Source organism: Strix uralensis, chromosome 5, assembly GCF_047716275.1.
Source record: "Strix uralensis isolate ZFMK-TIS-50842 chromosome 5, bStrUra1, whole genome shotgun sequence".
Taxonomy (NCBI): Eukaryota; Metazoa; Chordata; class Aves; order Strigiformes; family Strigidae; genus Strix; species Strix uralensis.
This window is the reverse complement of record NC_133976.1, coordinates 54,789,442-54,807,134: the sequence shown is the minus strand read 5'-3', so window position 1 is coordinate 54,807,134 and position 17,693 is coordinate 54,789,442. Positions and strand designations below refer to the sequence as shown.

The following is a 17,693-nucleotide window of genomic DNA, read 5'->3' as shown; positions in this document are numbered from 1 at the left end:
GGGAATTCCCTCCCTCACCCCTGCCTGCAGCAAACATTTTAGGAGGGCAGCCAGCCTGAACTATACAACTCACACCAGGTAAGAAATCCTTCTGCACAGGCATCTCTAGGATTTTAGGCTCTCTGCTATCCTCATGAGCACCCCAATCACAAGGTTGCTGGTTTTAAATATCTCTCACTGCAAGTATAAGAGCTTGTTGGATGCATTCTGTATGATAAGAGCTCTTTATCCCCTGCTGTGCAGCAATATTTCACACCTTTAAGCAAGGATGCCAACGGACACAGGGAGTTTTAACTAGAATTCTCTGCCACACCTTCAGACACATTACTGCATGCTATCTGTCCCAAGTGATATGGCATTTGATTCAGAAAGTATAAACAAGTTTTTCAGATTTAGAAGGATACCACCTATAAAGGTTAGAGACAAGAGCCTCTAGCTATTGACATGAGTACAGACAACAGAATCCCTTGAACAATTTAAAGTGTGTATGCTTTTTCCACCCTTCAATACAGAAGTCACCATGCAAAGTAGTATTTCCATGAAAGAGTAGCTCCAGTTTAGATGAACAGAAAAAAAATCCCACATGCAATGACATACGGTTTTATCAGACACAGTAATTAAAAATCCAAGTTTAAAAAAACAAAAAGCAAACACAAAGTCATCATCAAGTTTTCTGTTTTATTTAAGATTTTAGTTTTAATTCTGAAGAAAGAGGTACATTTCCTTGGTTTTAGTTTTAGCATCAGGTTATAACCATGTTTATTTATCTGTTTTTTTCCTGTCTTTTCAGTACTGCACAAACGTCCAGAAACTACAGGGTTAAGTAAAAGCTGCAGGCAGAGGAGGTCAGAGGTTGCTCCTGATGGTGATCATGTGGCCCCAATGCAGTGCTATCCCAGAGTGCCCTAATCAGGTGAATCTTTGTTTTTTTAAAAAAAAGAAAGAGAGACTGACAGAGGAGACAGAAAGACTGAAGTAAATACCACTCATGTTTCAGCTGCTTATATTATGTATACACTAGGTATTAAATCTGTGAATACTTTTAAAACATTAAAGTTTACTTTAAATCTAAAGCCAAAATTAAAGAAAAATCTTATTCTCTCCTCTTTAAACCACTCTTTAGCAACATGCCAGTTACTCATAGCTATAAGTGTTTCGTCTTTCAACACACTTCATGTCAAACTCTGACTGACACAATGAAATCTCCTTCTCAAAAAAAACCCCAACATAGCATTTCTCTGTGTAGTGCCACACTGAATGCAAAATAAATGCTAGGCCACTGCTTGCCCCACATGTTCAGTAACTTCATTTAAATTAAATAACTTTTTCATGTTTCTGCATTTGATTCTGCATTGCATTTTTCCCCTACTGCAGATTGACACTTTTCCACTAGGCAGAAATACTCATGTGCAAAAGACATAAGACAGTAATATTCTCCTTAAGCATTGAGACTGCATTTTGATTTCTCTCTCTCTTTTTTTTTAACCTTAGAATGGTTAGAAAATATTTCAAACAGTGTATTTCAAACACTGGCTCAGCAGAAACTTAACGAAAAGATACGGTCATGACCCTGTGATGGCATTGCATTTGGGGGGGAAGTTTGATCAGGAACTGGATTCTTCAGAAAGAAAGATATGACAGGGAACAGTAGGTGGGCATGGGGAGGAGTCAGGGTGGGACACTTCCTGCACTTCTAACGTTTTGGGTTTTATTTTTCTTTTTTTCTTTTTCCTTCTTTCCTAGTGACGATCCAGCGCTGAGCTCTGTAGTAGATCTGTGGGGGTTTTACTGGGGGGTCTGAAGGCTGTCTGAAAGCCTGGAGGTGGGGAATGGAAGCTGGTGGGGTTTGAAGGAGGAGAGTAGGGATTCCAACTGGCTCTGTGCAGAGGGATCTGTGTGCCGAAGGGGTTACTGTGGTGCGTCTGTGATGGTGCTGCACTGGGGCCGTCTACCTCTGTGAGGGCCTGAAGAGATTTTAGCCAATGTGGAGGATTGTCATCTTGAAGGGTGTCTAAACTGTTTCCTGTGGAGGCTGGGATACCTATGAAGAGAAGAAAAAAAAACAGGGATACAGACAAGTCAGAGCAGAAGCAATAAGCTGAGCATGAAGGAGGTCAATTTAACCTAACAAAAAGCAACAGTGAGAAAACATGATTAGTTTGAACAGAGAACACATTTTATATTATAATTACCCTGCCCGCAAAACATTTAACATTAAATCCAGATAGGAGAAAGTTCCCCCTCAGAGCACTTCATAACACACACATTTTTCTATCAAACATCCTGCACAAGCACTGCATCCCTGTTGACGTGACCTTACGACACCAAACCACCAGTACACTACATGCTTCACCTCCTACTCTGCCTACTTGAATCACGCTTCAGCCTCTCTAACAGGGAAACACAACCAGACAGCCTTATAAAAGAGAGCTTTATAAACAAGTGGAGTATGTCCCTTTTTAAATAACAAAGTCCAGTGAATGCCTTCAGTGCCTCAGGACCAGCGGCGCACATACCGGACATGCCATCCAGCAGAAGGGACACCTACGTTGACCCTACAGATAAGCGCTGATCAGCCTGACTGCCTGCAAAGGTCCTGGGCATGCATTGCAAAGACCTAAGTGACACTGTTATACCTAGCAGTTCCACAAAAATTCCTGGATCCTTGAGGTTTTGTGGATGGAAGCTGGAAGAGACCACCGCATACTGACTTTTTCTTTTTTTCCAGATGTAAATCAGTTTGTGCCAAATACCCATTTGATGGTTTGCCAGCAGAGCTGAAGGAGTGAGAAACGGTTACCTGTGATGATTGCGGGGTCCATCCAGCTGCCAGGGCTGTCCCAATTCAGGCTGTCGGTGGTGGCAGTGTTGGACGTTGGTACACTGTGGTTGGCGTTGGAGGGGGAAGAAGCATTGGGCAGTCCACCAAAGTTGATGTTAATGTTCGGTAGAAGTGCCCTTAGCCCGTCCTGCCATTCCTTCATATTTAAACTCTCTACAGAACTGCTGTTGTCTGGGAGATTTACCAACAAAAAAAATGAAAGATAAAAAAATAAAAAGCTGAAGTTAGAAACAGATGTCCTTCTTTGGTGGGGTATGGGATTTTGTTTTTACTTTTTAAGCTAAGCATTTAATACTTTCCCTGTCCAAAAACTAGGGTCAAAGTTTATATGACTGATGAATTATTCAGAGAGGCTGGCAGGTTTTAAACCAAGTGTAAGGGAGTGGGAGAAAGATTTAACTCCTTCCCCAATTCATATTTCCCCATTTTTGTCAGTTCAGAGACTTGATTATTCAAGGGCACAGCGCTCTCCCTCTATTAGTAATAGGGGAAAACCTACCAGATTCTTTATGAGAATACCTCTGTTGCAAGCTAGATAACCCAATTTGGCTGCTTTATTAATGGGCAGCAGGCTCGAAAGGGTTGTTTTCTTTGAAGTATATTAAAGTGAAGAAAGGCTAGGTAGGGCTTTGCAATAGAAACCGAACACGATGAACCAGGGAGGCGGAGGAATATCATAGAAGTTGTTTGTTACAGCTCGCTCATTCACAGCCCTACAGATGTTCTTCTGAAGGAAATGGTAACTAGATTTTCATGAAGTTGGAGGGAGTGCAATTTCCTCTTGCAGTTGAAGAACAGTAGTGAAAATTCTTTAGAGACCTTTCAGAATAATTCCCGACACAGCAACATCCTCAAAACTTTGGTTAGAAGCAAACCAGCTGGACACCAAAACAGACAAGTCTCAACTGTTTGCCTAAATGTTTCAGGGCATGTATTGAAAAGGACAACAGGATAACATGGCTATGAGCACTACAACAAATGATCCCTGAACACAAACATTAAAGCATGCTATCTAGAACAGACTATCAGGTTCTACAATCTATCTCCTGCTTTAGGTATCTCAAAGCAAACCAAACCAACCAGACACAATCATCCTAGTATTTATCAGCCAATACAGAAAGTCATGCTTCATCAACTTGTGGTCAAATATATTTGAAAAGAAAGTGTTGGGTAGTACAATGGCAGTATGCACTTTTTGTCACAGAATACAGCTTTTTTACTTTTTTTTTTCCAAACTATCTCTGCCTGTCATAACTGAAGAAAGGACCTTGATGACACTTATGTAATACTGCTACTTCATCAACAATGGAAGAGATTTATCTTCAATGAAATATAGAGGGTATCACTAACTTGCAACTCTGTACTGTGGAGACTAAAGAAAGCAGTCTCACTTGCTAACAAAACCTACCTTAGCAATTTTTGTAAAGCTGAATGCTCGGAAAGAACTAATGTCTCGAGTGATTAACTTTTTGTAACTAGAAAAAGCAAGTTCTTTAGAATAAACTTCATATAAGATTCTGCTTCTGTACAGAATTACAGCAAGCAACTTCAATCACAAATCACAGCAAGTCATACCTCAGTCCACATCACCAGCTGAACTTCAAAACAAATTACTATGCAAATCTGCTCTAACAACTTTGCCTAAGACAACTGTCCGAGCAATGCATTCATTTCTAACCCTATGCACACCTAATGTAGCTGTTCTAGCACATGCATAAGTGTCCCCACATAGCAGGACAGCAGCTGACAGAAACCTAGAATGTCCATGGCCAGACAGACTTGATGCTGTGTATGGAGCCTGGGCAGGGATAAAAGCACAGGTGTAAAGAGTGTACTACGAAAACCATCCTCTGTGCCTGGGCAAGTTTGCAGAATATGTTTGACCACAGACTCTGGAAGGTTTACAGTTGACTGCTGTTATCTCCACTCACTGGCTGAGGCTCGGAAATCACTCTTCCTCGGAGGTTACAGTGTGAGGTACCTCCATGGGGAAGACAGACAACTCCTAAAGTATTCCCATAAACAAAGAAAAGACAAGTCAAAAATTAGGTAGTGGAAGTAAACCAAAAGCCTGCCTGTTACTACATGCATCATGTTACATCTAAAGACTAAAATTTTAAGTGCTACAGGAGAAAAAATAGTAGTAACAGAACTGCAGCTCTGCCCCAAGCAAGTAACCTAAGACCAGCTTTTTAGTAACACCTTAGCACACAGATGCAATAAGCCTCCAAATGTAAGTGTGGCTGTACCCACACTCTGTGCTCTGTGGGGCCTGGTGTACAAGTCACTTTGGGTGAAAAAAACCCAGGCCTATCAGCAATTTGTTCTTTAACGAGCCATAGTGCATACAACTGGCTTCCATTTGTACTTTCATTTCTCCTGATGTAAATCAAATCTACTCCTCCCTCTAGAGCTCTCACTTTTTTCTCTGCAATACTAATGCACACAATAAGCAGTTTTAAAGAGTTTGGTGCAACACATTTTTCATTCAAACCTGTGATCCTGGGGCTTAAGAAAAGAAATTTTAAAAAGTATTAGAAATATCCGCAACAGATATTTGCTCACAACCGTCTTGAACATCCATAAGCCTATTTGAGACAAATTCTAAATTCACTTCTTGGGACAGAAGTAGCCAGCTCACCATCACAGAAAACTGTGCAACGGATTCTGCATGGTACACCATTAGTTCCCACTTTATTTTCTCACCGCTGCTTCCAACAGCTTGTGCAAAGACATACAGCTCAGTTTAACTACTATCTTCTACTACAAGGCAAAAAGCACACACAAGATGCTTACCAGGACCACGCATGAGTGAACATACTCAGCACAGTAACTGTGATCGGAGGATCTGCAAGCTCATGGTGATCTTAATCATGGACATTACTAACCCCCAACATGCCTTCAAAGTTCATGTGCAAAAAAACCGTGTAGCGAACTACACATCTGCAACGTGTTATTGAGGAAGTCTAATGAAGACAAAGCCAGGAAGAGGTCATAAGGAATGGGATAGGAAAATAAATGTAGTAGGGCATTAGGCCACCTTGGCCTAAGAAAATACACATATTTTTGTCAATTATTCTCCATTTAACAAAGACATAATACAGCATACATAACAGTCCAGAAAGATAGCAAGCAGGTGATGCACAAGATTTTCATGGAACTGAAAAGGCTGGCGCTGTCTGGTGAGGAGAAATTAATCTGACACAGGCGTAGTGCACCATTGGTGTGTGCTCTCTCTAACACAGAACAAAAGAAAATAAGAAACTAAGGAAGACTGTCCTTTATCTCAACTGTCAGTACAAAATCCACTTGGAATCACAGAAGTCAAAAAAAGAAAGGCCTAGAAGTATTCAATATCTATTAAAACTGTATTATTTGCTAGCAATAAGGAAGTTTATTTATTAAAATCTTGTGCTTCTGGGTACAAAAGTGACAAAACAAAGATTTCCAAAAGATTTATGGTCCTTCCCAGATAGCTGGGTTTGTGGAGCTGAAAGGCAAGCTATGACAAAAACATTGCCCTCTGACACCAAAGAAAAAGCAAGCAACACATTATTCAGGTGTATGTAAAAGGGTTTTCCAGCTTGGCTAATAAATGCACAGAATAGAAAAAAACCCCAAACAACAAAACAAACATGACTAAAGTTTCACAGCCTTGTCAGACTCCCAGCCTCCAAGGAGAAACACTGCAATTAATCTTGTAATATGGGATCTGGTAAGGGATTAAAATGCATTAAGGTGTTAAAGTAGATGGGATCAATAGAGAATGCTCTACAACATACCCTGGACTGCCCTCTGAGGCCTCAGTTACTGGCTATGACAGGTAAAACACCCAGTTAAAAAACTCCTGATGCAACCCAAGTACATGAGAAATCTCCAAGCACCATACAGCAATACCCAAACCAAACAATTAAACCAGCATGTCTTCGCTGGAGTCTGACAAGTTTTAAACAAGAGCCTAAATGAAAATGCAAGTCAGCCCCAGAGGCAGGAGTTACTTCCACCACCTGAAGAAAGTCAAGTATCTTCAGAAGAAATTACTGCTCATCCCTCAGCTAGTTTGTCCTTTTTGTTAATTAAGTTTATGCTTCACCATGAAGCTAGTACCATAGTTTAAAATGAGAAAAGGTTAGCTCTCAGTTAATACACATCTACTGAAACAGCACCTGTCTGTTATCTTTCCATACTTCTAAACTTAATTGGTAGAAGAGAGTAATTTTTTAACTAGCTAGCAGACTTCTCAGTTGGACATCGTAACCCCAGGGCATGAGAACCAATGCACCACTGTTTCCCCTCTCTCAAGGAGTGGAAACATTGTCTCCTTCCTTAGCCTCATCCTAATTTAAAACAGTATGTCCACGGACAGTGGGAAAACACAGAAGAAAACATGTTACGACACAGCTGACTGCAATAAAACAATTTTACACACCAAGATAAATTGTAGATTCCTCCCCACATGCTTCGTCTTTGTCTCCAAGAGGAGAGAATAACCTGGTGAAGCGTCACTGAAAACACCAGTGTTCACATGAAAAACAGACTCAAGCACACGTTCTGGACTCCAGTCTTCCCCTGATATGCATTTCATAACCCTATGTGGACTAGTGGAAACTTGTGCTTTCAGAGGTGAACAGGTCCCACAGTTCTAGCACTGAACTTTTTCATGTGTCTGAGGTAGTATGCCAACATGAAAGAAAAGCACTTGTATGCAAAATTTTCAAAGTCAACCACTGTCTGAAAGCAAGCAAAGGGAAGAAAAAAGAAGCTTCATCACAAACTTAGGCTATCCACCCAATTTAAATTAAAACTTAAATTTAGCTTAAAATAGAATATGATTGAGAAGCCTGAACATTCATCTGTATTAAAGCCAGTTGTTTAATGAATTTCTAAATAAAATAATTGCCCCATCATGACGTCCTACCAGACAGTCTGGTAGTGTTACTTCAATATCCTCTACCTGCAATGTCTTAACATTATTCCTTCAAATCAGGCAAAGCAGTGTGTATTATTTGGGGGAGAGACAGCAAAGAGGATGATGGCCAAGCCAGAAACATTGTTCTGTTGACATTATCAGTATTTTAGAAGACATCTGCAGGAGCAGCAGCTGCATTGACACAGGCTGTTCCGTGACTTCATAAATTCTGACAAATGACACCACAATCTAGACCCAAAGGTGTTTCAGACTTGGCCACACCACATTTGTGATGTTGACGCACTTGATCTTTTATACTGAGGGTAATAAGAGAGCATGTCTTACACTTTACTTGGTGGGAGACAAGCTCACTAAAATCAATGTCCTACAGAGACTTGCCCCAATTCTGATACAAGTCTATGGTCAAATCCATATCAAAATTCACACAGTATATGCTTAAATAAATACAACTAATAGCAAAGATCACACAACCATCACAGTAAGTGTAAAGAAAGTGTATTTCTTTGCTCTGCCAAAATTACATTCCAAGCTATTACAAGAGACCAGTTTCATACTAATTGTGTAAAACCATTAAATATCTTTATGCCAAGAGTCCTAAATATTCTAGTCCTGCTGAAAAGCAAGCAGTCCTGCAAATCTAGGCTGCAGTTATTTAATTCTTTTTTAAGAACCCATCAGTATGCCATGTGTGTGACCAAGGCACACAACAGTGTTACAGAAAAGCTTCAAATAAGCAAAAGAAATTCAGAGTAAAATCATCATATGAGAGAAAAATAAACTTATAAGCAATGTCACATACCTGACCGAACAGAGTGGCAACAAAAGTAGTGAAGAGGGTATCAAGGGGTATTCAGTAATAGAATGGCTATTGCAATGACCTCCTTGTAAGAAGGCCTTTGTGAAATCTTCAAAGACACTGTACAGTAACAGTTTTGAAGCCTTGGCAAGACAACCAGAATGACAAAGTTGGGCCCAGGAGGGAGGAAAAAAAAGAAAGAGAAAATAAAAGGAACAGGAAATACTACAAGAAAGAGTTCACTGGTAGTCTTTCAATTTGATTAGAAACAAATGAGGCCACCAGAAAAGCATACCCTTTGCAGTGACACCCCTGTTAGTCCCAGCCTGCACTTTGTGCTACCATCTTCACAGATACCACAGATAGTCTGTGCTTCCCATGAAACAGCCTATTCCAAGAAGTGACTGGGGCTTCTCTGTTTTCATCTCAAAATGACTTTCCACTATTAGTATTTCTATTTTGCAAAAAGTTGTCCAACATTTCACTCTGAGGGGGGAAGAGGAGAGGATGATTTGCCACATCCTAAAATGAAATTATGCCCATCACATTAGATAAACTCAAAAGCCCTTCATTCAAAGTTTATACACTTAACCTTCAACAAAACAGTTATGATAAAACTGTACCTGTGTCACTTTATACGAGTAGTAAGCTTGTTTCCTCATGGAATTTAAAACCATGAGTAAAATCCCATTTAAACCACTACAGTCCTAAGGACTTCACTCTCACACCTCATTGATTCTGTGTATCTATGATTTCTAGGAATCCCACAAGGCTTAAACCAAAGAAAGAGGTTTCACCCATTCACTAAGGCCTGAGAACATCACTGGCAGATTAAAGATTGAATCTTTTCACATTTAAACAGCAGCGCTGCCCATCAGGAATACAAGTAGCCACTTCATATTAGGGAGATATCAAATGACAGGAGCACTACAAGATAAAGCTGTTTGAAGGGAACATTTAAAAGCCTCACTGACATTCTTTACACACAGGAAGCAACTTGGCAATCCACAAAAACAGCATTCTAAGTGTCATCCACAGCATAGATTTCAAATGAAAGTCTTATGGTCATGAAAGTTGGGGAAACAAAAGAAGTATACATACATACACACACATATCTGTACATACACACACCTACAAAATTGGCTTCAGTACTCAAGAAACACCTGTCTGCCCTCAGCTTTAAAATAATGCAAGTAAGGCAGCTTTTATCTGGATTCCACATTTATTTCCATGGCTATATTAATTCCACATGTACCCAATTTAAAAGATAGCCATGTACATCAAAAAAGCACTATTTTTCAATTTAAGATAAATCAAGTGCAACTTATCATGCTAGTAAGTCAAACTATCAAGTAGAAGAGGAATATATTTAATTCTAAAGTTTACTTTAAAGGAGAAGTAAGTTTTTCTCAACAATTTTGCTTTTTAATGAAGATCTGACAGTACAACTTAAGCTTGCTGTGACTAAAGTGTTAGGAGTCAGAAAATTTATTTTCAGGGGAAATCCCTTCTATTCAATCTTCTATTCAATGGGAAATCACCCCCAGTGAGGGGACAGTTCATCTCAGATACTCAGTAGGAAGATTCGTATTTGTTGGTATGTACAATGTCAGATTTTTATTAGGTTTGACAAAAGAATTTTTACTTTAAGTATTCTGGGGAGTTCTTGTGATTGATTTATACTTACCATGGATCAAGAGTCCAAACCTAATAAGTAATTATAGCAGCCAGCCACCCAATTTTAAGCTTCAAGTAGATTTCAAATTGAGATTCTAATTTGCTTTGAAAAACATGCTTGACTTCATATCAGATGTTTCCACAGTATTCCACCATTTTTTATTACTGACTTTTAAATCATTTCTTGCTAAAAATGTGTAGCTGGTCAACTGCAGGACTTAAATCGAGTTGAGGCCCACTGTCCTGCATACAAAAGACAATATATTCTGTAATGCTTCCACCTTAGTCAATAAATAACCTCTTTTTTATGGGAGATAACAAGATGCTTTTCATCCAACAAAAAGGACCCCATAAGAAAATAACCAGTTCTCACCACTGATAATCGTAAATATTAACATAAACCTAAACTGAGCGCACAAAGTCTTAAGATACTGAAACAAAGGAAATAGATACCTGAAGCCTACATACAGAACACACCGATTAAAAAGCTCAGAAGGACATGCAATTCCATTCATCTGAGAAAACAAAGTTCATTTTAACCCAAGCACACCTGCTGCTTACTCTTAGATCCTGCATCAGGGTTTAATCTCACCAGATTGATCCTATCTGTCAATAAAAAAACCCTTTGACCTCAAATGAAACTCATGTGTGCAGAAGTGTACATACATAGATGCATGCATAAATAAAAGCTAAGTATATGGAATTTGCCCTATGGCCAACACAATAACTAGAATTGGCAAAAAATCAGACCTTCAGAGCTATATCAATAATTAGCAAGAGTCTATCTAGTTATCAAGGTTCTGGATTCCAGGAGTACCCAATCAATCCTCTGACCAAGGCTGTGCGGCCAGCATTAGCACAGTGAATGCATACTCTGAGAAATGATAAACTCATTTTTAATTTTTCCAAATCTGTAACAAACAACTAATATTTGTATACAAACAACAGATAACTGTATATTTGTAGATACTTCAATCATTAGATAAACTTCAAGAAAGCTGAGAAGAAAAACAAACCTTCCATAATATGAAATTCATTCTGATTACTTAATGCTGTCTTCTAAAAGAGGTGACCCACTTTTTAAATACATGGGGTTTTTTTTAAATATAATTCTTTTGGAAACAAGCTGAAGTTCAAGTGAGGTTGTGATGTAGAAGGAACCAAGACATGGCAAAGGATGTAAGATCAGATTTTACCACCTCACCCCACCCCTCAAAAATGTGATTTGGTATCCTGGGAAAGAGAAACACTTTTTGTAAAGCTGCTCTTTCAACTGCTGTTAGTCCTTCAGGATATTTATTTACACTCCTCCTCCAATACAATTTTTAAAAAGATTGTTTGCCCTTCCTCAATGGTTCAAGTTGGTGCATTTCAAAATGTGTTTATATAGAAAGCCTATGAACTGTGCTTTTTGCTAAAATTCATCAGTCATAATTGATATTTTTGTGAGAAGGACTTGACTCAGAAGTCAAAGTTTCAGGTCCACGCTCAAGAGTCTTATTAGACACTGCTACTAACAGGTAGCACTGCCAATTCTACTAATTTCCAGTCTTTAAAGGGAAAATGTCAGGTTTTTAACATCACTAATTACATCTTTTAACTCATGCTAGTGGTTTACTTTATACTTTGAAGTAGCAGTTTGTATTTTAGAAAAGTATTCAAGAGAACATAGCATCCTGAGGCTAGCATCTGTCTCCTGGAGGAGGGAGACACATGCTATACCAGCCAACAGAGCTTCTTCTTACACTACTGCAGAGCCATCCCGAGATCTCACGGGTTACTTATGAAAGGAAACAGCCTTTCTAATTTTTGGTGAACCAGCCTTAAAGAGGAAGGGAAAGTTCTTGTTCTATAAGCAATAAGTGCAGTCTTTCATCTCTAAAACACAAACGCCCAACATTTAATGCAGCTGAAGCTTATTTGGTGACACTACTACAGACACCAACAGTCAGGAAATTTGATGTGAAATACCTCTCATGTGCTTGTTTTTCCCTTTTTTCTGGGGAAGAGTTACCCAAAATCTGTGAGGACTGATGGTCCAGGATGCAAACTCGGTCAGCCACTCAGGCCACCTATTTCAGCCAATACCACATTTATTTCAAATCTGGCAGTGTTAATATGAGTAATCATTCCTCTGATGTATTGCAGCCAAGAGAAGTTAGAGGTTGTTCAGGGTTTTTCTTTTTTGTTTGGGGGTTTGGTGGGTTGTTTGTTTTTTGTTTTGTTTTGGGTTTTTTTCCCTGTTTGTTTTTTTTGTGGTGGTTTTTTTTTTGTTTGTTTGTTTGTTTTTTACACTTTATTTTTTGTCACATTTTCTTCTTCCAAAATAAAATTATACCTTTAAAAATAGGCATCTTGCTACTCAATAAAGCAGGATGTCTGTCTTTCACTGCCATCCCTAATAATCTTACCATCAAAGATTAAGAAATTCATAAGAGTTTAAAACCAAGCTCCCAGAGATGAGAGCACAGATATTTATATATTGAGCTTTACTTGGAACAGTATCTCCCCTACAATCATAAGAAAAAATTCTATAGGGTTTTAAAAACACAATATTAGCACTGAAAAAGCACTGGGAAGGGAGGGTGGGTGTGCAAGATGAGATTTTGGAACAGATGGAGAAGTAACAGGACTTAAAGGACAGGTGCTGTGGATGAAGTTCTCGGAGATCATGACAAGATTACTACATAGAAAGTATACGGGAGTTAAGGGACAAGACACCAGAGGTAGGACAAGGAATATCCAATAGCAAGTTTCAAACAGTGTGACTTCAATCTTGACACTGATTTAATACTTTGGAAATTAATGCAAAATTCCACTTCTATTTACTTCATTTTAAACCTAGCAGCACCACCCTGGGTGCATTAGAAAAATCCCCACACTTCCAGAGCAACAGAAGCAAGCAAGCCAAAAGTTTATTTTCAAATTGAGTTTGTTTCATATTGTGCTAAACACTTCAAACTCTTCACCAGTGAAACAGAAAATTAGTTATGATGGGAAATAAAAGGAGAATTAATTTTGGGGGTGGGGGATACACACAAACACAAAGCAGCTCTTGAAGAAGCAGGGTGGAGGCCTGAGAACCTCCATGGAAAGAAGTGGGATGCAGTGGGCATAAGGACTGATGAGAAGAACAAAACATTCAGTGGTGAAGGCTGCACTAAGAACAGTCATCTTTGCTGAGGAAAACAGGACACGCAGGGTTTGTGCAAGGGTCAGTAAAAGCAATGCTGGAAACAGCTGAGGTCAGGTCATTTACAAACAGTACTTTTCATTTTACAATTTCAAAGCAGTGTTCAGGCCTTTATTTTCAAATGAGGAGTGACCTTGATATCAGGGTAACACATCCACTTCTGAGAGGAAGCCCTCTGGAAAGATACAGGCCTTTGGAGGTGCCACATGTGGCACCTACAACTAAGTTGTATCAGCCAGGATTTTTATCAGATTTCTTATTTTTCATATTTATACCTAATCAGAGAAAGCTTCAGCTATAGACAGCCACAGATCTAACCAGTGGCACAGAAAAGATGATGTTCACCTGCCATGCTTTCTGCCAAGCTGCTGTTGGAAAGCCAAACGTCAATGAAAACCATGAAGTGAGCAAGCTGTCTTCTTTAAAGAACTAGGACAGAAAATTAATGGACTAATGCATCTCTTACCATTAAGAGTAAGGCCATCCACACTTAAAACTGGCATTAAACCTTTCAGATACTGTGAGATCAAGAGGAAAAGTGTAGCAAAATGCTCTTCCAACCACTGCATCCACATAAAGAGATGTGAGGCAGCACTGTTAAGTCATATTGCCTGTTGCCAGGGTATGGGATTAAATTCATTTTGTACACAGTGTTTGGAGAATTTAAAGTTTTACAACATGCTGAATTCAAGACCCATACCACACAGGCCAGACCCTCTTCTAAAAAGGTACAGTAGCAGAAGCAGAAGCCCCTCAAAACTCCATACCAAATGATTATCCAGAGACCACAGAAGAGAGTCAGCTGCTATGCTGCAAATTCAATTTTTTTGGTTTCACAACTGTCTAAAACAAGCTGTGTTTTTCTTTGTTGGGAGACAGAATCAACTATTAAGAATCAACCCAGAGAAAGGAGACAAAGCCAAAAGGACAAAGGCCAAGTAAGAAATGCATGCCCCAAATGGCAATGAGGTTACATTTTGAGAAAACATCAAGTCAGAGAAGAACTTGGTATTAAAGGCAGAGTATGTCAAAGCCAATTCCAGTATCTCACCCTTCAATATGATCATAGCCAACATATAGGGATCTTTCCTTGTTTTACTAAAATGTTGTCCAAAAGGTAGCATTAGGGAAGAAAGGATTTGATGTTCAAGACAAGTTCAACAGCTGGAGGAACAGAGACCAGAAAATTTAAAGTGGGAGAAGATACAACACCTTAAGTTGTTCAGATATGGAAGAGCTTAGGACTCAAAGTGGGAAGAAATTGGACCTTCTTAATATAACCTTTATTGCTGCGCCCTCCCTCCTACCAGCTATTGTTTCACAAAAAAATAAATGCAGGCAAGACTCAAAAATGTGTACGCTAATCAGTGTCTTGATAAGGAATACAACACCACAACCACAAAGACTGCTAGATGGCACCCAAATTTATTAGAACTGTCTACCTATTGGTCTCAATCTCATCTTTAAATATACATAACCCCATCAATTAGGCTCTGCATATTCAAGAGAAAAGCCACAACATCCAAACAAAAAGGTTTTGAGAGAACAAAATTTTGATTTGTCAATTATATTCATCTACAAAGACTTAAGGCATTCAAGCCCCCTGTTTTGAAGTTTCAGACACAGTTCACAGAAGTCTACTGTAATCTCCACATCAGTATGCTTCATGGCTAAAATAACTTGATGGATTTTACAGTGGTTATCTTCAAGGGCAACGGGTAAAACTTTTTTCTTCCCCTACCCTAAACAGGGTTTAATTCTTCATGCTTCCTATCTGCCTCTGTGTCCACTTAACCATTTCCTCTGTCTTAGATTTCTAATATATGCATGATATACATAAAATGCCTGGGTTCAGGAAGTATTTTGACAATGCTCCAAGATGTATGATTTAATTTTTAGGCTGCCCTGTGTGGAGTCAGGAGTTGGACTCAATCTGTGTTGATCCCTTCCAACTCAAGGGGTTTCAATGATTTATGTGGGAAGAATATACACACAACACTGTAGCATTAGTCTTGGAAGAGTTCAAATTCCAAACTATCTCATTATTATTGAATGGATAAGTTCCAACAATTAAGTTTTTTCTCATTTAGAGTTATATTCAGGGTAATTATGAAATTAATAAATAACAGCCAGTGTTTCAAAATGTCAAGTACTTCATCTTGCACAGAACTGACAGGAAAGACAGACTAACCATTTACAACCTTTTCCTCGTACTTTCAGTATGAATTTGTCCTTATACTTTTTTTATGTAATAAAATCAATGACTACCAACCACTCAGTAAACTCAAGAAATAAAACTATCTATTTTTATTTTCCCTATTATTAATATGCATGCATTTTATAAGCATGTGTCTCAAAACACACTGTTAATCTGAGACCTATTTTATGATTCAATACTATATCTGTTATTTTAGAACACACCACCAGGCAGCAGGGTAGCAAAGATGATAGCGTATTACCTATCAAGTTACAAAGAGCGTCCTGTTATCCTAAAGTAAGATAAAAATAAAGGCACACACCCACCCATACTGCTGTCAGCAGATCTTTCTTTGGCATTATCTGCAGAATAAAGGATAGCTACTGTCCTATATTCTTAGGATAGCTTGCACACAATCTAGGGTAAGATTGCTTTTAGCAATAATCATACTGTCCATGAAAAAGAAGTCGCTGAACTTTTCTCCCAAAGCAGTTACACAGTTATAACTGCACAGTAAATCATCTAATCCATCCCACACCAGAGAACAGCAACAAGCCTAAATTGTCCCTTATAATGAGAGTATGTAACATCTGCTACAGTTTGCAAAATCATATGGTGGGGGGAGAAAAAAATGCTAGTTTGGGAATCAGTCAATCAAAAAGTTCATTTAAATATGGGTTGGGGACAGATGTATGCCTGATGAATATGACACATTTCAAGTATATGCATAATAAAATTATGAAGTCAATCATGTGTCATTGTGTCATTTCTCTAGAAACCGCAGAATGAGTTTAATAAATACTACTTTCTCTGAGATATAGGCTACCAAATTCCATATAGAAATTATTTTTAAATGAGAGCTTAAAAAAATAATTTAGGTAGCGCCTGTGTCCATTTAAATCTGGTGCACATCACAAAGCAGCCTGACCTGAAGCTGTGGGATTATGAATACAGCACAGATCTGATTCTCAACTAAACAAAAAGGTAGCTTCAAAACATTACATTTAACATGTCACACAAGCATTAGAAATTCATGTGGATACTATTGCATACCTAAAGCAGAAGCAGCAGCAGTTTAAAAGATGCTGTTTTCTTCATACAAGCTTCCAAACCACAAATACGCTTAGTGAGATCAAATAAAATTGGATTTAGTATACTATTTTCTAGGCTTTCTAACTCCCTATGAAGTTGTAAAAGTTTTTAGATCTGCTTGCTTTCACATAAATGAAAGACAAGTTGAAAAGCATTGATTAAATACGGCAGGCAAACTCACAAAATAAAGGAATTTTAGTGTGTTTGGGGGGTTTTTGGTGGGTTTTTTGTTTGATTTTGATTTTTTTTTTTTAATGACTGGTCCAATACTATCTGCTTCAGGAATTTATAGTCCTGTAAAATATTGTGATCAAAAACCTTAGGACACATGCAACTTCGACAGTAGTTGAGGGTCTCTGCTAGAAGATAGAATGTGAAGTTTCACCTGCACTAGGTTTCCGTTGCTGTTACATCTGAAACAGCTGAGTTGATGACATTTTCTAAAACACCTGAATACAGACTAACAAAAGAATGAACAAAAAGGAGCTTCATGTATACTACAACTAATCTCTCCATACTGCTAAATGGCTATTATGATACAACCACTTTTTTAGCAGGTCAGCTAGAGTGTGTTATAAAGCACTGTAATGAAGTCCCATCAACATGATTTCTCTGTACTTGTATACCACTTTCCTCCCCCAACCCCAGACAGCTATAACTGTAAATCTAATGAGGAAACTAGGAAAATATATAATTATATACCTGCTACGGATAGATTAAAAGCAAGCACAAAGAACAGGAATTATTCTTTCAAGAAGAACATAAAAGAAATTAGTTGAGACACCTATACACTAGATACAGATTTGAAAAAACACAATAATAAATAAATTGGAAACTATTAAGTAAACACACAGAAAAAGAGGTATGAGGGCACCTCCTGACTTTCAAGCTACTTTTACTTCTGAAACAGATCACTAAAGAAAACCTTAGGCACTAAATACCATACAAATAATACAAATCCATAAC

The 17,693-nt window shown here is 38.4% G+C and overlaps 1 protein-coding gene across 15 annotated transcripts in view; it reads right to left on the bottom strand.

Annotated features, from left to right (window-relative positions):
* Positions 1 to 658: 658 nt before the first annotated feature.
* CNOT4 (CCR4-NOT transcription complex subunit 4) overlaps positions 659 to 17,693 on the bottom strand; it is an 82,013-nt gene continuing 64,978 nt past the window's right edge. For 11 of the 15 annotated variants that reach the window (XM_074870862.1, XM_074870870.1, XM_074870869.1 and 8 more), the window contains 2 exons: positions 2,801 to 3,013; positions 659 to 2,041 (listed from right to left, as the gene is read on the bottom strand). In XM_074870862.1, the coding sequence (XP_074726963.1) occupies positions 1,740 to 2,041; positions 2,801 to 3,013 (515 nt within the window). In that variant the 3' untranslated portion in view covers positions 659 to 1,739. Of the gene's footprint in view, positions 2,042 to 2,800; positions 3,014 to 4,372; positions 4,848 to 17,693 lie in introns of those variants that run through there. The other 4 variants (XM_074870872.1, XM_074870873.1, XM_074870875.1 and 1 more) reach the window with 2 other exon arrangements.